This window comes from Mycteria americana, chromosome 1, assembly GCF_035582795.1.
Source record: "Mycteria americana isolate JAX WOST 10 ecotype Jacksonville Zoo and Gardens chromosome 1, USCA_MyAme_1.0, whole genome shotgun sequence".
Lineage (NCBI taxonomy): Eukaryota > Metazoa > Chordata > Aves > Ciconiiformes > Ciconiidae > Mycteria > Mycteria americana.
This window is the reverse complement of record NC_134365.1, coordinates 195,812,709-195,837,218: the sequence shown is the minus strand read 5'-3', so window position 1 is coordinate 195,837,218 and position 24,510 is coordinate 195,812,709. Positions and strand designations below refer to the sequence as shown.

At 39.2% G+C, this 24,510-nt stretch overlaps 1 protein-coding gene across 3 annotated transcripts in view; it reads right to left on the bottom strand.

Moving 5' to 3' along the window:
- Positions 1-24,510, bottom strand: part of DCLK1 (doublecortin like kinase 1) — a 249,300-nt gene that overhangs the window by 1,458 nt on the left and 223,332 nt on the right. For 2 of the 3 annotated variants that reach the window (XM_075490766.1, XM_075490768.1), the window contains 2 exons: positions 22,681-22,761; positions 15,229-15,342 (listed from right to left, as the gene is read on the bottom strand). In XM_075490766.1, the coding sequence (XP_075346881.1) occupies positions 15,229-15,342; positions 22,681-22,761 (195 nt within the window). Of the gene's footprint in view, positions 1-9,448; positions 9,523-15,228; positions 15,343-22,680; positions 22,762-24,510 lie in introns of all 3 variants that reach the window. The other variant, XM_075490767.1, reaches the window with a different exon arrangement.

Below are 24,510 nucleotides of genomic sequence, written 5' to 3'. Positions count from 1 at the left end.
GGCCTGCAAATACCAGGGTTAATAAATGTTCAGACCAAATTAAACCTGTTCTGTCTCAGTCAGGTCTGAAAGGTTTAGCCCACAACATAGCTAAATGCTTTAAAAAGTGCATTTCCCAAACCGTAAGAGGTAGTGTGACATCATCAAGCAGATACAGTACCATATATATGGATGCCATATGTTCTACTTCTGGATGCTATTAATTTCATCCTTTAATAGATTCAAATTTCAAGCCAAATACCAACTGACCTTCCCCCCACCCTTCTCAAAGTATAAATCTGTTTCTACAGGCAAGGCAGAGACGTATGCTTGTCTTTGATTTGACCTAATGAAGGCTGATACACACTCACCCATGTTCAAGTCAGTGCAATCGGCTAACAAAGATGGATTGTGGATGAAGTTGTCGGACAAGAGAGAAAAACAAACACCGAAGGGAGCTAGCCCAGCTCTTTTGACACCTCCTCATGCTGCTCTATGGATGTTCTTAGGGAGAATGCTGAAGAGTTCTGACGGAAAGACCCGTTTAGCCTGACCACCCTGTCTCCTCCTGTTAACCAAGGTCTATCGAATCAAATTAAATACTCCACTAACTTTATCTAGTCTATCTAGAGTATCTAGAAATGGGGAAGAAGAACATTTACTTGATGGGCTTTATATTTTGATCGGTTTCTGCCACTATTGAGAATGCAAGTCTTAATAAAATGGCTGTGACTTCGAGCCATATCCTTTCTTCTGCTTTGTCTGGCACATTTATAAGGGGAAACTGCAACCCAGGTAAGGGCAGCCCAACTCTGGACAATGATTTCAAGCACAGGACTGCGTTTTGCTGTTTTCTTGATTACGGGCTATTAGACTGCAGTCCCTGGAATCACTGTAAAATTACAAGTTCAACAGGATGGCCTTGGTTCAGCAAGAGCACTTTGACACATAGTTAACTGCCTTCTGAAGCAGGGCTGCCTTCTTAAAACATGGCCCATGACTTTTTTGGAAAAAAAAACCAAAACGGGAAAAGGCAGGTAGCTAGTAAGATGACATACAAAATGCAAACAAATATCTGATCATGGCACCAGAGGCAAAGATAACTTTGAGAACTGAACAGGTTTAACTGCTGAGGCTTGTAAAATTTGCCCCTAGTATGAAAATCTCTATTTAAAAGAATGCAGCCAAAAGGTTATTCTGCTTCAAAGGATTTACTGTTTTCTCTTGAGATATACATGACTGATTTCTCTAGAAAATTTACCAGTTATAGTGTGAGCCTCATAGGAGAGAAGAGATGTATTTATAGCCAACATATTTTTGAGAACCAAATGAAAACTAAATCCATCATACTAGTGCAGAATAGCATTATAGCAATCCCTGCTCTAAAATAATGCAATCAGCATTCAATAATGATGTAATCGAGACAGAAAGATGGACAAGAGTACAGAGCTACTATAGCAAATGGATTTAGTTAGGCTAAATTGCTGAACTATTATTTTCGTGTCTAGAACCTACATAGCACTACCTTAAAGGGGTAAAATAATTAACTTTCATAAGTTTATCCCTGTAGTTTAAATAATGATTGCTACAAAATCCAACACTTCTCATCTGCTGAGAATTTCTTTGTTTACTGCTAATCTTTCGGCTGAGAGCTCTAATTAGTATTTTCAACGCCTTCTACGTTTCTTAGCCTTGAACCAATTCAGGTTTTGATTATTTTTTAATGTGAAACAGAAGAATACCTAGATCTTTTACACACAGTGAATATACTGCATACAGTATGTAATTCTGTGTGAAAATTGAAAAGAATGGCATATATTACCATTCTATAAAATACAGATTTCCATTTAAAAGATTTTTTTATGCTTACAGGAAATAAGCATTTATTTAAAGTTTAAACCACATCACATCATCCTGTGGTAACAGATACTCTCCTCTGAGAAAGTTAAACATTTCTGGCCGAATAAATAAAAATACTTGTGTTAAATTCAAAATTTATTTTTAAAATCTGCTACATAAGAATGGTAAATGTATATGTAAAAACTGAAGATATTTAAAATTAGATAAGCTACACAGAAGTGAATACTCTTGAATAAAAGATTCTTTTTGACATTTAGCCTAGGGCATTGCCTTTTTTAAAGGACAAAATTATGAAATTGCTAAACTAGCTAGATAATTAAGTATCAGGACATCATTTTAAAGATGTCTTTGAAAAGTAAATCCCAAGATACTACTTTTCTACTATTTTTGGGGAAGCCTTGGGTGTTTTTGTTTAAATATATGTTTAAATATACATTTAAGGCACTTCCTGCCTCGTTAATCGAAAATGTTAAGCAAAAAACCCTGATGATGCCACCTAATCCAGCACCCTATGCAGTAGTTTCTAGGACCAAATATTTCTGGCTTCCTAATCCTTCAGAAACTTCCTGAGATATTTCGAGACTATGTTTTTCTTTACATTTTTATCCCCAGTCTCCATTGAATTTGATCTAATCGGTCTTTATAAAGGCATGTTTGTAGACTCAGGGGCATTATTGTGGTTACTCTCCTGGGCTGAGAGACATTCAGAGCCTTTCTCACCCAAAGAGCTCATCGAATAAAAATGTATAAAGTCACGGAGAGCTAAAGAAGGGAGTATTTATCTACTGAAAGCAAAAATACACAGGTCATATTCTAATGTTTACTGATTCACATGTCAGAACCACAAAATGGGTCAGTTCTGGCCACAGACAGCACTCACAAGCCCTACAGAACTTGCAAGACCAGGCTTATTGTGCCCAATGTTACGATGACGGTATGGCTGGTATGGCTGGTACGGCTGGTATGGCCACTCTGCATTCTGCACAAGTGCTACTTTTCATTTAATGAGGTCACGGTTATTTTTTACCTCTAAAGAATTTCAAAATACGATAGATTAATGCTTTAGAACGTAGGGGAGATGGTAAGATACATTTGATTAATGACTGCACGTGTTTTCTAAGTGCAATTTTCACCTACTGTACCCTTTTGTGCATGTGGGCATATTCCAAAAATCAGCTTTTTCATTATTATTACTGGTTTTGTAATAAAGGCCTCTTATACGCATTGCCTACGTTTAATAGATTTATTATTTCATCTACTATTCAGATGGGTGGTTCGCCGGTGCATGAACCAGGCCACTATGGATTTCTAGGGCATTTCTACTTTAAGCTACTCTTTCAATAAATAATAAGAGGATCTGAAGTGCACTTATGCTTCACAGGGCTGCAAATCCCAGATTTTCATTATCACATTTTGACATTTTTTTTTTCCTGGCTCGAGGTGAGAGAGTGAGAACTTTGAGCACTATATGATAGTAATGGCAACTAAAATGTAAGGATAGCATTCTTATTTAAGGTATGCGGCTGTCCTCTTACAATCCATATGAGGAAATGTAGAGCTTCTTATCCAGCAGCAGATAAGTGGATTGCCTCTAATAGTTCGGTGCTGATGGGTCTGAAGCACTTCATTAAGCACTAATGTATTTTGCATCAACATTTAGTAATCCTGACACCCGGTACCAAATGGTTAACAAACCATTTTTGGAAATGCATTTAATTTGAAGTAATGGAGCATTATTTTAAAATCATTGTTTCTGTCATCTATATACTAAGGTGCAGCTAGCATTTTCTCAGGATTTTGCCACAGGGAGTGTCTTCTTCCTGATTTCTGTGTCTTGATGTTGCAGGACTCCTGAGCCATGCAAATTCTTTTTTCTTGGAAAACATTGAACTCTGTGTTTCTGAACAGCCATTCAAAAACTACAACTGCTTTGATATATATGTTGGATTTGCAGTGGGAAGCACCTTATTTTAGCTGTGGGGTGATTTTTTCTGTCAGGTCAGTAATTATTGGATTGAAGTAACTGCATTTTATGAATGCAAGCAGTGACTGTTTTTCTTTTCACTTGTCTTAATTTACTGCTGGCCACCAAATATAGATATATATTCATTTCATTAATAAAAGATCATTATTGTGCATTTTGCCTCTTAGCCCATCCATTATTCATACCAGCCAGGAGACTGAACTGGGGATGCAGCTGTTCACGCATTAATCTAAGAAACCCTTCCCTTCACTCACTTTCATTCTGCAGGAGCATATTTGCAATTTTTTTGCAATTTTCATGATGCTTTGTTTAGTGTGCAGAATTACATGGGCATATGTACTGAAACACTGGTATTTTTCTTCCAGTGCATTCTTTTATATACATGTATGTGTATGCACGTATTTAAATGTTCACACCTGGGTCATTTTATCCTATTTCCTTAAGCTTCTGGCTAGTGACCTTGATACGTTGAGATCTGTAACGGCAGGTTTCCCTACTGTAAAAATGACCATTAAACAATGCTTGTGGCACAAGCCAGGCAGCCCTTCAGTCTGACCTTTTTTTTATTTTTTCCATGGGTTTCTCAGGTTATATATATATATATATATATATATCTGTATGTATATATATATATGTGTGATTGATTCATGATTCAAGACACTTTTTGGAGAGTACTTCAAACTTAGCAATGCACCTCAGTCCAGGAGTGAAAGACACATGTTATTTTTAGCCCCTCAAGCACAAGCTATAACTAAGTTAAGTTACACGGTGATTTGGAGACGTGCAAATGACCACATCGAGGGGACAAATTAATCGAGTGGATTTGAACCTAGACCTCCAAATACAAAAGACCAGTGCTTTAGCGCACCATGTAACTTCCGGCATGGAATTTAGCTAAAATGAAAGTAAAAAAGAAAGAAAACAAAATCAATTTCATGTACGCTTTGTACTGTATTGGTGAGTGAATACAAAGACAAGTATTCTACACATATAACTGCTGAATTCATATTGCTATATTTAAGTTTGTGTTTACTCTTTGACATCCCCCCTTTTTAGACACACGATTCCTTAGCTGGTTTCAATTACACGTGGAAGAGACTCAGTGCCAAGTTGTTTGCATGGGTGAATTTTATTTATAATTTGTAAATCAGTTGTGGTTTTCTTAGTCAAAGAGCAGGAGAAGAGATTTTAAGTGAGTTTAGATGTTTGCCTGTTTTTACCAATATTCAGTTTAGAGAGGGTTTTACGGTATTAAAAATGGCACTTTACAGATAGCAAGCCTGATTCCCAACTTCCTTGTCCCATTGTCAAGACGTGTGGCTGTACCTTTTGACTTGAAAGTGTATTGTATCCACTTGGGACAGGTGTAAGTAACTCAACAGGGGCGTAGTAATGGGAACTAGGAACCAAACACAGAGGATGGAACTATGGGTTCTCAAATAAGCTATTTAGATACTTTTTTAACTGTGACAGTGAGAACTGTATTTTAAAAATCCAGTTTTTTATGAATTCAGTATTGGCTGGATTGATGATTTCGTTAAGCATCCAATGTAACTCATCTCCTTGCTATTGTTATTACATAGATAAGATCATTAATGACTTTCTCATACATTTCCTGGGTTTTATTTTGCTCCTTCAGCTTTTATATAGTGTCTGTGGATATATAAAAAATAACATATGCTAACATTTTATACTAATCTTATATATAATACTACTTATACGAATATTTTCAACTAATATTTTATGTTAGATACACCCACTCTGGTGCCCCCTTGGTATTCTGAATCAGCCCAGAAAAGGCAGAAAATTCAGGCCATTCTGTCAGTAGCAGATTAAAATAATGCTAAGATTCAGACATAAAGCAGAACCAGTAAGGAAATTCAGGGTTGAAGAAAACATTAGTAAATTATGCAAAGTATTGCCTTCAAAATGTGCTGCCGTTAGGAGGAACAGGTAAAGCAGCTGAAGGCGGCTATGGACCAGACACTGCAGCACTTGGGGCTAAAGAGAAGGCTTGAAATACTTTCATTCTTAATATTCTGGCTTAGTTACAAGAAAGCCAAAAAACTTGAGTCACACAAACTGTTAAAAGCCTCAGTTAAGTACATCTTAAAGAAAAGTTGCTTATAAGAAAGTAAATCTATCAGTTACGGTATTTCTGAAGGACAATGCAGGTGCCATTTGGACTTTTTGTGGTCACTGTTGCTAAGTTCCAGTAGAAGGGAAATATAAAAGATGAATGCATTGGCTTTAACCCTTTTACAAAGAGATCTATCAGAGAATGGGCTGACTTTGGAGAAAAAAAAGAAATCCCAAACATAGTACCTCTGCTCAGAGATGGGTGATCTCACTTGAGCTGACACTGGCAATTTGGGGTGAATGAAGATGTGACTGCACCATGGGCATTGCCCAGCTACGCTAAGGCTGGCTTTCCTGCCTATCAAGAACAGCAAGTTGAGTTGGACTAGATGATCTTAGAGGTCTTTTCCAACCTTTATGATTCTATGATTCTAAGTTTCACCAGCCTTGGGGCAGTGCAGACCGCAGGGGTTTAACTGGGACCTCCAGGTCTCATTCCCGGCCGACGCTGACGCCGCTTTGGCCTTTTCTGCACTTCCGATTGCAAGGCTGACATCCCAACAGCATTAGGTGGGCTGCTTTTAAAACATGCATCAGTCTGGGGTCCAAATGATTTTACTGATTTGGCCCCTGTGTTTTTTCTGTTCCTCATATTCAAGGAATACTGTAAGATCTTCCAGGCATTATATCTCATACCTGCTACAACAACTATTACTGTACATAAGGTTTGTTGTATTCTAGTCTTTCAAAAAAGTCATGTCACTTTTGCACATATTATCTTACTGAAAGGGAATAAAACAGGATGCAGAATGAGTGCTCAGAAAATTAGGACTTGAGGAACTTTGAATAAGAAGGTCTTTTAGGCAGAGAAAGGCAAAGGTTTTCTGGTCGACTGAAGGAAGAAATAGTGCCATTTAAAAAGATGGTTTAGAAGATGCTAGAAACTAGGGATGAAAACGATCAAAGGAGTGGAGAAGAAACGAATAGTTTAACACTAACAAAGGGAGCATTACATTTTCCTTGGGACCTGCTTTCATTTTTCGCTCTACTTGTGAATTCTGGTTAATTTTCATGGCCTGTGATAAATTAACTGTTTTATACATGGGAATTGATGAACCTTTTCATATGCTTTGCATTTGCGCTTACAGTTACTACCAAAAAGTAAACACTTGCTAAATGGAAATGGTTTTATTTAGACTAAAATTTTGGTCACTACAGCAGTTTCTTGGTTTTTGGAGATGAAAGAGGGCCAAACCCCGGGCAGCGCTTGTTCGGAGGTACTCCCTGTTACAGCATTTCCTAATTAAGCATCTACGCCTAGGAGCCCTGCTCTCCCAATTTGCCTTTCCACACTAGGTGCCCTGTTTAGAAAGCACTAATTATAAACATTGTTGTTACTGCCCCCAGCTGGAAAACAGAGCAGTTTATGTATGAATAAGAGAGATTATCGCCCATCTGCTCCAGCCCATTATTCAGGGATGTGTCATTTTGTATGCTGATGGCAGCCATTACTAGTGCTTTAGTCAAATGGCCTTTTTTTTTTTTTATAGCGTTTATTTATTTACCAAGTTGCACAATTAGAGTCTTTCCCCCCTACCTCTTCCAAATGCATATGGTTTGTTTCAAAATGTGGGCTATGCAGTTAAACTGAGTCAAGGCCAATCTGAGAGGAGAGGCTTGCTTTTATCATGGGCTCCTGTTTCTGGCGGTCCGCTCCCCTTGAGCCTAGGGTTTGAAAAGATCCAAACATCGTGTATGGCAAATGGAAAGACCGATTTCTTTTTTGGGGGATTTTTTTTGGTGTAAAATAAAAATAGTAAAGCAGAGAAGGAGCGTAAGCTGATCATGGATAGCAATTATACTCCAGGAAGATAAATAAAGCTTATGTGAGCTTTCCCCCGTTTTACAGAGGAGGCATTAAATTTGCAAGGATTTGACAAAGTCCTGCGTGACACAAAATGCCACCTTTCCTTTGTAAGTGGAAAAGAAAAATTTCTCTAATACTATCAAAGCCACACTTAGCTAAAGCTGGGCGCTCGGGCCCCATTCACCCCTTCTTCAAAACCAAAAAGCACAGACGCTGTGCTGCCGTCTCTCGGCTGTGTTCCAGGGCTGGACCCTGCCAAGCACGATGCCAAGTGACAAGACGGACCAAGCAGGTCTTGCTATGTCCTTGCAGGTTGCGGTGGGTTTATAGCCACAGACACAAGTGCGATAGGTTGGAACTACAGGTACTGCTACACATTCGAACACTTGGAGTGAAAAATCTTTCTCAATTCTTGCTAGCCAGCGTTCAGCTGATGGATGGGAACTACTTTTCTACTTCTTGCCTGAAAAGTAGGATTATTTTGTTTTTTTCTTTCCCCAGAACATCCATATCAGAATCTACTTAACCCTCAGTGTGTGCTCAGGGAATTGCTAGGTTTTATGGAAACCGTGCTGTAGCTCGATCCATGCACTCAGTGAAACGATCCAGGGCGGGAGTTTTACTTTACTGGAAACGCTTGCAGCGACCATCTCTGCTGTTTCGCTAATGCAGTTCATTTGCTGGGTTTTTCCAAATCCCTCACAGATGAGTTTTTAAAGGCTTCAGTCACTGCACTGTTAGAAAACGCAGGTTTCACAAGAAACTTATAAAAATTTCTCCAGCTATATCACAACGCAGGTCTTGTGAGTAATAAGAAGGACAAAAGCCAGCAAATAACCACTTGATGGAAATTCCAGGGCTCTGGATTGATTGAGGAGGTGCACGGGCCTCGCGTGGGCTATCAGACCTGGATCCCTCCTTGCCCCCACTCCAGAATAACCCCCTCCCGCCCACAGCCCCATTTTATCATACAGGTTAAGCCAGCTAACGACAACCCTGGCACAGTTACACAATGAAGAAAAATAGATTCAAAAGACTCATGCAATATTTAAAAAAATCAAACCAAAATAAATAGGTATCAGAAGGGTTTTCAAAAGAAAAGAGAAAGAATGCATTGTTAGAAACACAAGCTTACCAGCACATACAATGCATTGTATTTCATTGAACTTGGGAGAGCTTCTACGGACCGCGTTATGTAAATGCATTGTTCCATCTAAGGTAAGGATTGTGTTTAGTGGGTTTAAAATGACAGTATATAGCTCCACATCTCGCATGGAAAAAGAGGAAAATATATGCTGAGAGCCTGTTGCTGCTCCGTGTGTTTCAAAACAGGAGCGCAGGGGAAGCAGATGCCTTAACAAGCAATAGGGAGGGGGAGGGTGCGTACTTCAGCATATCTGGTAGATTTTCTATATACACTGTCCTTTTAACTATAGGGGAAATTGATACTGAGCATGTGCGATGGAGAGAAAGCTGGCGATGTGGGTGTGAGGGATGGGTGAAGAAAGGGAATGAGGGGGTGTGGCATCTCAATCAAGATTCAAACGAAACTGATAAAGCAGCATATGGACCGGATAACAAATCAAAAAGCATGTTTATCCACTGAAGGAACTGGTTAATGGAGACTGCCAGCACGTTGCCATGGAAACACTGACTGTTGGCGCTGCACCATCTCATACCTTATCCAATACATTCCTGGTTGTTGGTAGTAGTCCAAAGACCCTGATCTCTTGATGGTAAACCCGTGGTCCAGCTGAGCAGAGAGAAACGGGGCAACTCAGTGGATCGACATTAGGCTAAAGAATTCAGACTCCAGAGCAAGTTGTTCCTTATTTAGTGCATATTTACTGTTTTCACTTTCAGAAGGCACTTATCTAACATCCTCGAGCTACGTACCGGAGACGAAAGCGAAAACGAAAAAAAAGTAAAGAAATAAAAGGAAAAGATACTAACTCTCGCTGCGGTCTTGCTAAATTAGAAGCCAATTTATTCAAACTGAAATGGAGTTTGCGAAATAGGTTACTTAATGCATAATGCATTCATTTAAAAGTCTGACAAATATCTTGTTACCTCCAAAGACAGAAGTGCCCTTTTAAGTTGCACATACCAGTAATGGAAAATTATCTTTTGCAATTAAATTGAAAGGTTTAATAATTTTTTAAAAAATGCAGTGCAACCATCACAAGGAGCAGGCTAGACAGACTACACAAGGCTTAAATTAGACTGCTTCATAATCATGGAATGTGTAAAGATGAAAAGAATCAGGTTTTGATACCCCATCAATCATGGTAATTCATTTCTAAAAATGTGTTAACCTTGGAGAGGCGGACTACTCAGAGCCACGAATAACATTGTTTATCATTTCAGCTTACACCTCATGCTCAAAAAGATAACAGTACAAAACTATTCGGTTTAAAATTGCACCAATTAAAGTCAAAATGGAAATGAACTTAACATTGTGTCCAGGAAAGTGTGCTTGTGATATTACTTAAGGAATATAGATCTTTTAAGTTTAGTTTATCATTAGCAGAATCACATGCATAGGAACAAAGAAAGTGTGTTGTTTTCTCTAATCCTTCTGCGCTGCACTAACAGACGGTGGAGACATCATTTAGCCGAGTTAAATAAAATTTTAGGGGAAAATATCTTGAGGGAGACACTCTGCCTGCTTTAAAATTGTTACTTGTGATGATTTTCACATTTTGCCCTATGAAGAGAAAAGGCCATTTTGTGCTTCAATAAGAGCATGGCATGTATTTCCAAAACTGATAACAGTTTCTAATTCTAAATTCAGAAAAGCAGTTCAACACATTTCCAGTTACCAACCACTTCAAGGGTAGCTAGGAGCTAACTGCAAATTTAGATTTTTCTTGATGACTCCCCTGCAAGTGTAGAATTTAATAATTTATTCCATTCTGTTAAAACAATGCCGCTTTCATCTTATTTAGAATTATTTAAAGGACGTTTCCTGTTTAAAACCATGAGAACCTTGTACCTAGAGTTAATTTTCTGTTGGCTTAACTACACTGGTCTACTATTGCCATCTACTGGCTTCTTTGTATGCTGCATATAAAATACACAAAAGGGACGTTTTCTTAAAAAGCGGATCAAAAATATTGCCCCCAAATCGAAGGGCTAAAAAGTAAGATAGAGAAAATGGGGAGACTTGCTTCCTAACACGAGCTGAAACAATTTCGTTGGTGTGGAAATCCTGCCATGAGAAACCGACTGTGGACACCGACCCCAGGACAACACAGACAATAGATGGGAAGCGACATCCGAGGCACGGGTTCACCTTTAAGCCGAGCAAAACTCACAGACTAAACTTGGCTTCTCTTCCACACCACCCAAGAAATCCCACCCCTAAAAATGCCACTTGGAATTTGTAATTTTATTTTCAAATCGGCGGAACGCAGGGCAACGACCCATCCGCTGCCTTCCCCTTGCCGGACCGCAGGCAGTGGCCCTGCGCCCGTGTCCCAGCCCCGCGAGGACTCTGCAGGAGGCAGAGAGCTGCACCAGCTTTCTGAGCAGCTTTTCCCTTTTGCTGTCCTATTCGATTCCTGTGAGTCTCCAGCTGGAGTTTACTCCCATTGCCAAGACAGAGACCTCATACAACCTTAACAGAATGTTATCATTAGTCTTCTCCTCTGTCTTAACAATGGCAAAAATACAAGCACAAAAGTGACAACATACAGGCAAAGCTTTAACACTCCAGACAAGAACACAAATTAAACGATGCTCAGTTCATACACAGAATTACAGCACACCTCTGGATCGCAGAAGCATTTTTAAAAAATGATTTTGGCTCTTGGTCACTTCAGCCACTGTCACCAAAGCCCAGAGGGTACAGCCACAGGGTACTGTTTTGTGGCCAAAAAAAAAAAAAAGGAGATGACAACCTTGGAGAATTGAAGGAAAAAAATCTATCCCCAAATTTTAAAGACTATTTAGTAAAAGTCTGGTTTTATGTTTTTACTGCAGTATCTTTTATAAACACCATCACGGAACTACAAAATACTGTTCCTGTTGGAAAGCTGTATGAGAAATCTGACCCTGCAAATATTTTGGCACATGCTTAACAGTAACGCGGCCATTCTGACACAGACCGGAGGGGCACTAGCCCAGCCCGTCTCCTACAGAGACCCGTAGTCAGTGCCTATGACAAGCGTTTAAGAACAGGGCAAGTAAAGTGATCTTTCTCCTACATACTCTACTATCAGCAAGCAGTGTTTTTTAGGGACTTGTTAATTCTCTTGCTGTTTTAAAAGCTAGCTCTCCAATTAAAATTCTGCTGGCAAAGCTATGCTGGTTTAAGGGAATTTTTTCCCAGCTGACATAGTTATGCTGGCAGAACTTTTAATGATATATTAAAGTATCAACAAAAAAGTCTCTTTGCCTGTGTAGTTAATATGGTTTGAGGAATCACCTTCTGCTACATCAGCAAAGGAACTACTTTGCTAGGCGTGCACAGCATGTTCATTACGGTAGCTTGTCCAAACTGACAAATCCTTTCAAATGTGGACAAACTTGAAGTCTGGACACATGCACGAGAACTCATAGGACGTCTCTGTCCTGAACGGTCAGAGACAACTTTTACTGAGGATTACCACATCAACAAAGCAGACGTAAGTCTGAACCAAAGGAGTCAATACAATGTATTTGGACATAGCTGAAGGAAGCAGTAGCCACAGTAGAATACACGTGGCTTCAAACTGCCTCCCAGGCAAGCTGACGACCAACACATGTTTAGGAACTTACTTTTCATATTATAGTTTTAATTGGTGCATATGATAAATACTGCTTGAGATCTTTGAGGTGTGTTACTTCTTACCACCGAAGAAAACAGGCATACAATATCATATCAGTGTGAGGACAAATTAAGAACTAAATACCACAGATTAGCTATCTCTGTACATAAACAGAGTTATAAAACTCAAAATAATGCTAATATTTATCTTTTATACTATTAAGTAAGCTATATAAATATATGCACATATTAACACATTTTCACAAACACACAGACACAGATGTGTTATAATATATAGAAGGCATCTCTATATATTATATACACAAGCACTCTCTCAAAAAGTTACAGTAAACATACAGGCAGGCACAATAAAACAGTATTTTTGTAGAAAATATACTTAGTGCACGTCTTTAGTGCTGAACAATATGTTACAGCATCTGTACATACTTTGAAAATTCTAAATGTCGAGCAGGCTTCGTTAATAAGATTTACTTCTATGATATTTGAGATTGCACAGTTAAAGGAAGATTCCCAAATGTAAAAACCTGATGACATGCATGTCAAATGTATATTAAGTATGCTTTCAAATGCAGAAACAACAATTAAAGGCTTTGTTGTTTTGCTTTTGGCTTTATTTTAGGTATTATATTAGTTTTGTAGAAAATAAAGGTAATTTATTCTTAAAATCAAAATTATCCAGCTTTCTGGAACCTTACCAAAACACTAAAGAGGTCTGTACTTCCCCATCTCTTCCAAGTTTTTAGAAAATAATTGACACAAGCTAATCAAAACACTTTCTGAATTCTGTAAAAATATTCTAAACATTTCTACTTTATAGGCCAAGTTGCATGATTAACTGTGCCAGAGTATGATGTTCACCCATAAAGATGATCACTAAAAATAATCTGTTAAATTTCCAAACACTAAAAAATAAATAAAAGCCATTAAGAATATAATTAAATATATGCATATGTATTTTTTTTCTGATGTATGATGTTTTGCAGTGGAAAGATTCACTACAGTGCCTTTTTCATTATTCAAGTGTCAAACTGCTGTAAACAATTCCTTGGCAGAGCAACTGGGGCAAAGAGAAAAATAGGAGAGTGGGGAAATTAAAAACATAAAGGAGACGAGGGATGGATGAGGACAGAGGCATCATTTCTTGCTTTTAAGCTTTGAAGTCATTAGCATGGAGGATCTTAGCAGTAATTCTCATGGACAAGCGTGCTGGCAGTCCATTCGAAAGGAACACGGTTTCAGCTAGTCTATACAGAACATACCTGCATTTCAGATGAGCAATGGGTATGTGATGTTTTAGTTGTGGGAGAGTTGTTGCAGTATTATTGCTTAAAAATGAAAATAAATAAATGCTGACTATGTTAGCTGATGACTGAGAAAATCTAGGAAAAGCATGAGGAACAACTTGCTTCCATGTTGAGGACGTTCAGGGTTGGAAAGAGTAAAGAAAAAATATGAGAGAGGCACAGCTTGAAATTTTAAGTACTTATACCAAGTAACTTTGAGAGAGTATCCGTTTTGCTGCACAAACAGTTCACACCTGTGAGCCAGATTGCATGTGCTGAGCTGAGTTTACTTCATGCTGATTTAACTCACCACTGGAAGGGCTGAGCTGAGAAACATGAAAGTGGAAACAGTACAAGAAAGTGTACATGTGCAGTCACACCACCTGCAATTTATGGAAGCTGGGAATGAACACTGAGTAATCTGATATGGGAATGGTTATGTTTAACGTGTCACTTGTTTTTAGTGACTATTTGGAGCGTTAACATTGCCATGAGTAATAAAGAAAAGCTTACAAACACAGGCAGATGTATCAAAAATGTGAAGGATGTGCATGTTACTATTCAATGGCATTAGTATGAATAATCTCATAATACACTGAATATATTCTGTGCGCATGTATATCTAATACACATGTTCATCTTTGGGGAAAAAATACAAATGTATGCGATGTGTGGTACACTGAGGATGCCATTGAAACCTCAGTAAAGCTTGGTCAAAAGTTTGGTCAAGCTTGGTTTCAGAAGCTCCAACATGTTCTAACCTGGAATGCCTAGACTGGAATTGCAACATGACAGAAGGCAGCAAGGAGCTCCATTAAGTCTTTACCCAATTATGTCCTTCTGCCTACAGGGAAGCAGCTTGCATGTGGCAGTGCAATAAAACGCTGCTGCTCAGTTAAATCTGAAGTGGCTAGACTCCTATCACCTATGAAGGTAGCACTGAGGCATCATAGCTCTCTGATGTCTTCAGAGAAGAGAAGCTTAGGCTGCCATACAGATTTTCTGTTACAATTTTGAAGTAACTTCAATTTTAAAGTGCTGCTGTCCTGCTACCACCTCTGTGTGGCCTCAATCCATGTGATGATTCTGCTGCCAAGTAAAATGTCATGATCCCATAGTTCAAATTGTTGAATCTATCTTGGAGTTAGGTCCACTGATCTTCTGGTAGAATGTGGAAGCGTATGTACAGTTATATCTCCTAGGGCTGTTAAATGACAATGTGACTCACAAGGAGAATCAATGGAGAAATTGTGCAGAATACACATCTAACTACCTTTACATTAATTAAACACTAGAATTATCTAGAGATTAACCCTCTCCAGTTTCTTTCGGTGGCATGTCCTAAACACACACTGTCTTGTGGGCACATATTTAAGTGTTTTGGCTGTGTATTTCAGATGCTTACTGCTATGACAGAAACTCCAGCTGCTGTGCTGTTCGGTTTAGGGCCTGTGTTGAAATGCTTCTTTATCTTCCCAGCTACTGAGAGCTGATGTTCATTCTCTGGAAGGCCATCATCCTGCAGAGAAATAAAGCAAAATAAAACTTCAGAGAGAAAAGGCAAAATAAAGGAATTGTGAGGTAATTCTGATAGCACCTGTCAATACAGAAAAGTTTACAAGAAGTTTGTTATGAAATATGTGTCATTCATTGTCTCCATCAATATATCTAAGGTATTTATAAGATGAACATCATATTATGTCATGAACCAGCCTCTCTCTTCTTCTTTACCCAATATCTTCCTCTCAAACTTTAGGTAATGTTAATTAATAATAATTGTTAAATATTTTATGATTCTTTCTACCATGTCTTAACTACCACTGCCCAGTTATTTTTAGGTCCATTAATATTTCAAAGCTTGATAAGCTCGGACCTGTTTATGATTCTGTTTACTCATCACATACATTTAAAGACAATGACCTCAAAAGTAGAAAGTGCCCAAGAGATTACAGAACCAGAGGCCCTGTTTTGGTAGGATGCAGGAAAGGATCTCCACAAGCCCTGAGAGACAGCAATAAGGTCCTTGTCTCGTCATAAAGGTTACAAACTCAGGGGACTATGGGGTTGGGTGAATGTTCCAGCCATGGCTCAGTGAGTCCCACGTCGAGGAAACCCAGGCAAGATGGGAGCTGAGGCATGCCCTGGCTGAGACCCTCGGGACCAGTGAGCGCAGGACCTCACCAGCGCCAGGATGTATCATTGCGTACGTCTGCAGGCCAGGTTAGGCACGGGCTCACGGCTTGCTGTGGCATTCCCTGCAGACTATGACTGTACCGTACTAAAACCATAGTTAAAACAAAGCCACCTCTGCAATCTCCGACTGAATCTCCGACTACTGGTAGCAAGGGACTGCAATTCCTTCCTCCAGTCCCAAGGCACACAAGCCTGGAATGCTGTGGAGAAAGGACAGACAGAGGTACAGACTGCCTGTGAAAGGACAGACAGAGGTACAGACTGCCTGAGAAAGCAGAGAAGGGCTGGAACCAGCTGTGGGTGGCCTCTTCTTCCTTGCCAAAAGACACATGTTCTCAGCTTGAGCTAACCTGAGGTAAAAGTAGGCACACAACTGCATGGCCAAGCAGAAGCAGACACATGTTCTGCTGTTGCATGCACCAAGCTAGCCAGCTGTGTGCCAGCTCCAGCCCCGAAGCCATGCAGCTGGGCCGGGAGGTGCCTCCTCCCGGCTGAGACATCCTGCTTTGCAGAGCAAACCTGTCTGTCTGCACCTAGGCACGCAGGCATCCTCGATGCTGAAGCAAAAACCTAGCAGAAAGAAGGGAGTTTGCAGTTTTGTGCAAGTCAGTAGGCTGAATTCAAGCCCAAGAGAAGAAAGGAGTTTTTTTAGAAATTGCAAATAAGAGCCTTACACCTGAAAAAAGTGCAAAAAGTCACCGCTCGGTGAGACTTCCCCCCTAGCAGAATATGCAGGATTTCAGGCAACAATATGCAGAATAGGTGGAATACACAACAAAATGCGGCATAGACAGAATACGCAGGATATCAGGTCACTGGCCATCCACAATGGTCATCCCAAGCTAGTACTGCATGGTATACGTAGCTATCAACAGTTGAAAAAGTTCTTAAATTCCACTTAAGCAAAGTCCTAGCAGAATACAGGCAAACAAGAGACAAGATCAGAACACAGAGAGATGACAGACACTTTTTTTTCTGGCTTTGCAGCAATTCTGAGTACACTTAAAGAGTTACAGAGTCGCTGCAGTAAATCATGAGCTCAGTGAGAATACGGGAATTTTAGGGAGGTTGGTTAGGGATTGTTATGTATTTAGCTTGGGGAGTTTATGTTTAGAGATCCCTCACTCACCCCTTAACAAAATGTCTCAGCTGGCAAAATACGGTCAAGTGCACACAGCTGCAAAACACAAAACAAAACAATACAACCCAGTAGCTGATTATTGTCTAGCACCGGGGAGTCTTGGCTCAGTGGTATATGACCCCTAAAAATAACCTGCTTTCCGCTGACCTTGCCTTTCCCAGAAGAAAGCTAGTCTGTGAAGTGAACTCTTCTTCACTAGGCAGAGGGGGGGGGAAATCATTCTCTTGGCTTTCTTGACATGAAAGCCTGCCAAATGTTCATGTCGTCTTGTCAAAAGACTAAGTTACGGAGAAGACAACAGTTACCAAGACGGTGGTAATATTTTATTGGGGAAGCACCACACCCACAGTTCCACTGGCAACTCGCCAGAGACACATAGTTTGGGCTCCAGCTTTTAGATGAAATATCTTCCAGCTCAATTTAAGATGCAGCATAGGGATATACAGGAATTACTCTACTGTTATTAAATTTTCTTACTACTGTTGGTGCTACCTGATGTTTAGTAGTTATCTTTTTTTTTTTTATTCCAACATGCTTTATAAACAAGCTAATATATATTAGCTGGCTCCTGGAATCACTTCAGCCAACAATAAAATAGATGGTGAGGGTGAGAGATGACAGCTGTTTAACTACATACAAAACAAGCTGCTCTGCAGTTTAAAAAGGCAGGAAGTGAAAAAAACCCCATCAGCTTCACCAGAATCAGCAGGGTAAGTTGTAGAATTGGAGAACGAGCTAAATATTGCTGACAAGAATTTCATCAGGCTGCTGTAATGGGAAGGATGTCAGCCCCCAAAGAGGTTAACTGTTCCTTTCCCCTATTTTAACCTCTTGCTATAGGAACCACTTCTTGCAGCAGGTTAGGATCACAGAATTTCATCTCAGCTTTAGCAGTCAGGACAAGATCTTTTAAAGATGACTAGTGATTTTTGGTGCTCAACTCCCAGAACTTTAAAGGGTCACGAGCTTCAGAAAATGTCGACTGCTGATGCTCTGAAAGAAGCGCTCTCCTGAGCGCATCTCAGAAATTGAGCAGTCAAAATCCTTTGACAGTTTGAAAACTCTGGTCCAGAATTTGAGTTTTCACCTGGACAATGTAAACTGCTTGGGATCTTAAGATACATATATTTTTTTATCTGCCTCCACAAAATACCTTTCATGGTCTATTTGCAAGAAATCAAAATAAAATTAAAAAAAAAAGAGGCAGAGGGTCTTGCCATCATTTGAGTAATTAATAAACACTGTTTTCATATTTGCATTGTTCTCTATGGCAGGAGACATTGACAATCAAAGAAAAAAGAAGTGTTAAAAAGATGGAACAAAGTTCAGGATTCCCAGACTCCTGCTGCCCTGAAGCACTCGGATCCATTTCATAAGCTGGTCACAAAAGCTTTACTTTCCAGGTCTAAAAGCATCAAATGAATAGGTCATTATATAAATAACAGCAGAAAATTAGAGCAAATAGAAGTGCTGGAAAAGCTTTTGGACTCTGTTTCCTTTAAGGATTACAAGGAGATTTTTCTTTGGGCAGTGTCCTAGGGTGTAACCAAAAGTAGTGCAGCTGCCAAATAAGAAATGTCTTTTTAAATTAACTTCCTTACAAATGTTCAGCTTATTACTATTTACTGCTTGGTTATTCATTTCTTTTGCACACAAATTTCCAAGGCAGACATGGTTAAGGCAATATGTAAAAGCTCCAATTTCCCTAATTCTTTTTAGGCTAGTGTGTGCCATCTCCCTCCTCCAGCAACAACACACCACATTTTATATTGATTATTTTAACAGGGAAGGATTTACAGAATGCAATTCACCTCTTTCAGCATTCACTGCTCAATGCTGTATTAGGAAATATTTACTACTTATACAACAAAAAACCACTAGGTTTGTCCTGTAACTTGTATAGTATAACTCGGGTTATCAAGATCATCAATGTTTAAAATGCCAGACCTCAAGCTTCCAGCCTCTTTTATAATTCTTTGGTTTTGCAAAGAATTTGAGCAGGTAAAGGAAAGAGCTGGGGTCCCTGTAGGGGAAGTATAAACTGATGGATTTGTTTCCAGGTCTAAGCATACTGCATAGGAGAGACGAATCCAAATAAACTAAATGGAGGGGGCAAGGAACTGCTGCTGAATTGCATTTAGAATTCAAGATCTCCATCTGTGGCAGTGGCATGAAGCCAACATCTTTTCAGGTTTTGTTTTTTTGAATTGAAAACAGCTGGGTTATTATTGACATAGGAACTGCTTTACTGGTCTGACTCTGCCCATAACAAGTTTTGCAGTTTCCAAGAGGATTCCAGCTATTTTTACAGCAAAAACTGAAACTGAAATGAGGGTTGGCTCCTATTGAAACTGTCAAAGCACATTCCAGGAATCTCAGCAATTTACCAAGTAATCACATAGTAAGCAGCTATAAAGTAGAATGGTTATTTACAGTCTACAAAATGGTTTTATACAGTGTAAGCAGTTACAACACTTCTATCAAAGGTTTGATCAAAGAGAGAAAATGTTTCTTAAAATTGTCGAAGAAAACACATGTCTGCTTTTCAAGCCAGCTGTGCTATGCAATATTTTAGCTGCAAGTTTACCGCTCTATGAATAGTTTCAAAACCGAAATAAGAAAAGGGAAAGTTAAGTCCAGCATTTGATACCACGGAGAAGTATTTAAACAGGTTATCTGGGAAAATGGAGTGTTAGGTGAAAACTCCTTGTGCCATTTCTTCTCAGAAAGACAGTATTTTATGAAAGTTGCAGATAATTGCTCAGGTAATTATAACACATAGACTGCAGAGCCTTTTATAAACAGGGATAAGTATATTAATTCCCTGTCCAGAAGCTGGGAAAGTGAGGTACAGGGAGGCTGTGTGACAGACTCCCAGCTGGTCAGGCTGGTGATGGTATGGGGACGCGAGGTCAGATCTGACACCAGCGTATCATTCTGCCTCCGTACACAAGCAGGCAGTCCCTGCTAGGCCATCTACTGCACGCTTCTCGGAGCCACTGCAGGGAAGTGTCCTTTTTCACAAAAGCATTTAAGCACCTGTTTCAACTCAGCCATGTTCTTATTTCTCCTGAAGTGAACTAGGATTTTAGTGCCATCTACTTAATTTTATGCCTAATATTAAGCGTTTCCATGTGTGATGCCTTGAAATAGGAGTGACGTTTGGAATGTGCTCAATCAAGCACTTTCCTGAACTGGTCCCAGTCCTGGCTTTTCTCCTTCCAGAAAAAATATCTGGAGGATACATAAGAGAACTCAAAAGAGGTTTTGATCTGCGTTACGAACTACTATTAGCATATTGCTGAAGACAAAATACTGATTCAACTCAGTTGCTAAAAGCAGCAATTGGACAGAAAAGAAGAAATTACAAAACTGTCATGGAATATTTGTTTCACTTATTTATGGACAGAACTGCTACAGGTTTTGACTGCAAAGAATTATAATCAGCATAAAACTACGAGAAGTGCAGCAGAGCTAGACCAAAGGTGAACTGAACACAGGATCCTGTTTCCAACAGTGCATCGTAGTCACTGTTTATGAAATAGTACATTTAAGGAAGACAAGTAGATCTTGAACGTTCCCTGGTATATGCTCCAGTTTCTGCCAACCACATACTGAAGAACCTCGTGAGCCAAAAGTTTTATCCAGACCACCATATTTAATACGTACCAATGGGCTCATCCTTCAAAAATGTATCAAACTCCCTTTTGAATGCATTTATACTTGGCCTCTACAGCATCCTCTGGCAAAGGACTCCACATTTTAACTTGTTGCACAGAAACCCAGGAATTTGCCAGGGTGCTTCAGTAACCAGAGCTCAGGTTTGGTTAGTGGAGCTCTGGAGTGTTAAAAGACTTTAGCCCCCCCAGCCCCTTTCCCTGTCGCTCCTCATCAGCAGGCACTAGCAAGGGCAGGGAGGGGACCCTCATGTCACCTGCACACCATCAGCATCACGTTACTGACAAAGAGCTGCACCTCTTCTTCTTCACACATCTCACTAAAATGGCTTCCTAAAATACATTGTGGTGTAACTGAAGCAAAAAAAAAAAAAAAAAGGTGTCTCAGGGGAGCATTAACAGTTCCAATGTATTTTTCAAAAAAAGAGGAAGATTAGTGACCACATCCTTATGTGGTGTAAACATGTGATGTTTCAGTAACCTCAGCAGCAGTGTGCAGACTGACACTGTGGGTGACCTGGCCTCTCTGCGGCTTCTGATCAGTCACTTCCATCTCTTCCTCAGCAGCACTCCAGAAATCCCTACGCATCCTCCTCCCGTGGAGACAGAGAGACACCTCAGTCACCAAAAGTCATTATAAACTGTGACAGAACACTATGTCCAAGGACAGCACCTGGCACCAATGAAAATTAATATTTCAGCTGCTTGAATGTCATCTTAAAAATGAAAATATTTTCAGCAGACATTGTCCTGGATCCTTGCACTCTTCATACGCTGCAGAAGTGCTCTGCACAATAATAGCATTTACAATTTAAAAAAAAATGGTTTGGGCAACAAGGGAGCCTCCAAGTCTAAAGCATATACTTGGTAAACACTTAACAGATCACCACTGTTCTGGGCTACATGGAGGAAACTTTCAGAGAAAAATATTAACATTTGAGGTTACTGTATATTTGAATTTTTAGAATAGTGTTTCAGTGAGAAAAAGATTTTGGATACAGCAGCTGAGGAACCAAATAGTATTCCACGGAGGATTGCACACTCAAACTTGCAACAAACAAACCGAAACATTATTTCTTCCTCCTTTCATTTTTTTTCTCTTCTCAATCTTCCCTTCTAAATTCGAATCTGTATTGTCTGCAATTTTTCTTTCTTGTCATCCAAATATTTTAAGACATATTAAATAGTCTGAAATAATAAACAAATATTAAGTAGTGTCCTTGTCTCAACATTAATTAAAGAGAAATCTCTTTATTCTCTACCAGATTTATCTGTATGCCACCTCACTGATTACCACTTTTATGGCAAATGTCCAGTTGCTTAGAGATAAGGCAGGATACATAAATAGCTATTTCATGGTAACTCAGATGAAATGGATATGGCTGCACATAAATGTATGTATATTTCAACGTCAGAAGCTAAATATGATTCTAAAGGTTTCCCTGTTTCATGCTGAATCAAGTAGGCTTCATACTATGGACTATATTTCAAAAGCTCTTAATCATGACTGTCAGATTTTTGAGTCCATCTGATTTTAGGAGAGCAAAATGTGTCACTGAACCTGCAAGCTGATTGTTAGAGGTATAAATTTGTCAAGTGTGGTTGAGATTTGTTGAAAACCTGGCCCAAAATATTTCTGAGAAAATGTAGCTGAGCATGCATAAAATAGTGAATACTCCAAGGTACGCGTGATATAGTAAACCAGCCTGTAACCCAGCTTATTTCCAGTTAAATCTGTGGCATTTTTAAAATGTGCTGGCTCCAAAAGGGCATAGAAAGGACTTGATATAAAAGAGCTCAAAGGTGCCAAATTACAAGCAGCATCTACAAGCCTGAAAATACTTACATTAACCCATGGATGCTCAAGAACTTGCAAGGCTGAGAATCGCAGATCTACATCTACTTGAAGCATCATTGTGATAAGTTCCTGAGAAATGGAATACGGGGTCAAATTTAAAGAACATTTTTAAAGAACAAATCAACATTTAATTCACTAAAGTGCTCTTCAACTGATTATGTAAGAGCGCTCAAAGAGAGAGTGAACTACCAACTGCAGAAATACGTTATTAAAAAAAAGAACAACTATGAACTGCTGAACTTCAAGCTGAACTTTTAAATCAATATCTAACAGTACCTTGAAAAGCTAGAAGACAGTTCTGAGTTACAGTTCTGTAGCCACTAAGAGAAAAGCTCTTAATACATAATGTACAAAACAGATGGTCGCATGAAATTAGGTTAGTTTCCCATTAAGAAAAAGCCAATTCCTCTGTAGGAAAAAAGCCAGCAAATGTAGAATTTTACTTTAAGCTCTTGTGTAAATGACATAGAAGATATTAAAAAAACCCACTTAAAAACATTATTTTTCATCCTCTGATTTCCTCTGCAATTACCTAGTTTTCAACTAGCATGTAAATAAACATATATCTAATTACACCAGTGAGCAGAGTGCACAGAAAACAGGATGGCAGTATGACAGCAAATAAAGGGGTATCACCAAAGACCAAAGTTAATAATTCTTAGTGTCAAGGAGAAGTTAAATGAATAGGCTAATGCTTCAAAACAGAAATTTTAGACTGAACTATTTGGAAGAAGGAATTTCACAGGAGAACAACATTGGCAAAGGACTTGCAGAGTTCTCATTAGTGATGCTAGGAAATAAAGCCTGCTACAACACAATGATGTGGTTTAGAGGACTTCTTCCAGCTCTATGACTGTATCTTATTCGTTAACCTCATTAGTTAACAGGCTAAAACACTAGTCCTGATCACCCTCCACATATCTGTAAAAGCAGGATGTAACTCTCCAAAGAATGGAGATTCAGTATGTAGAATGCTACTTGCATTACATGCATCGACCTCCAAATTTCTTTTTTTTTTTTTTTTTTGTGATTAATTAAACACCGTCATACTGAAAGAAATAGGAAGACAGTTTTGCCTGGATTTGCCTTACAGGCTACAGAAGTAAACTGGCAGAAATTAAGCACTTATCTCCAGGATGACCATATGAATAGTTTTATGGTTTTGGTTTCTTTTTTTTTACATACACATGTGTATGATCTCTTTCTCTATACATATTTATACACACGACTATCGTGAATGCCAGATCCCTAGAAAGTTTGTGAGTTAAGCTGTTGCTCCAGTGCACTAATGAGAGTTAAAAAACTTGATCTGATCTGCAAGTATAATGAACTCTGTCAGGATCTGTGTCTGAGAAGTATTCTACCTGCCTTAGCACACCTCAAGCTCTACCTCTTGTGTCATGTGCCAAGAGGCTACGGCCCATGAACTGGTGGACTCAAGAAGTCTGTATTTCGTACCACACTGACAACAATAAGGAGTCACAGGCAATGCGAGGCCTGGTTCTTTGACAGAAAGAAACAGACATATCATCTAATGGGATTAATAAGGGGAAAACAGCCTCCCTATAATATCATTATATAATATTCAAAGGCTCCAGGTTGGTACCTGGTCCCCGTCATAAGTACATACAAAGCACAGTCCCAGGGAGCTTTCAAGCTAAGAAGTGTAAGTCAAGCAAAGTTACTTAAAATTTTTCTTGATCAGTAAGGGCTGCTGGTGTCTCTGTTGTGTGAGACATCATATAGAGATGGGGTCCATATCAGAACCACCTGGAGTCTAACGAACAGACAGTGATAAAACGACAACATACTCAGTGA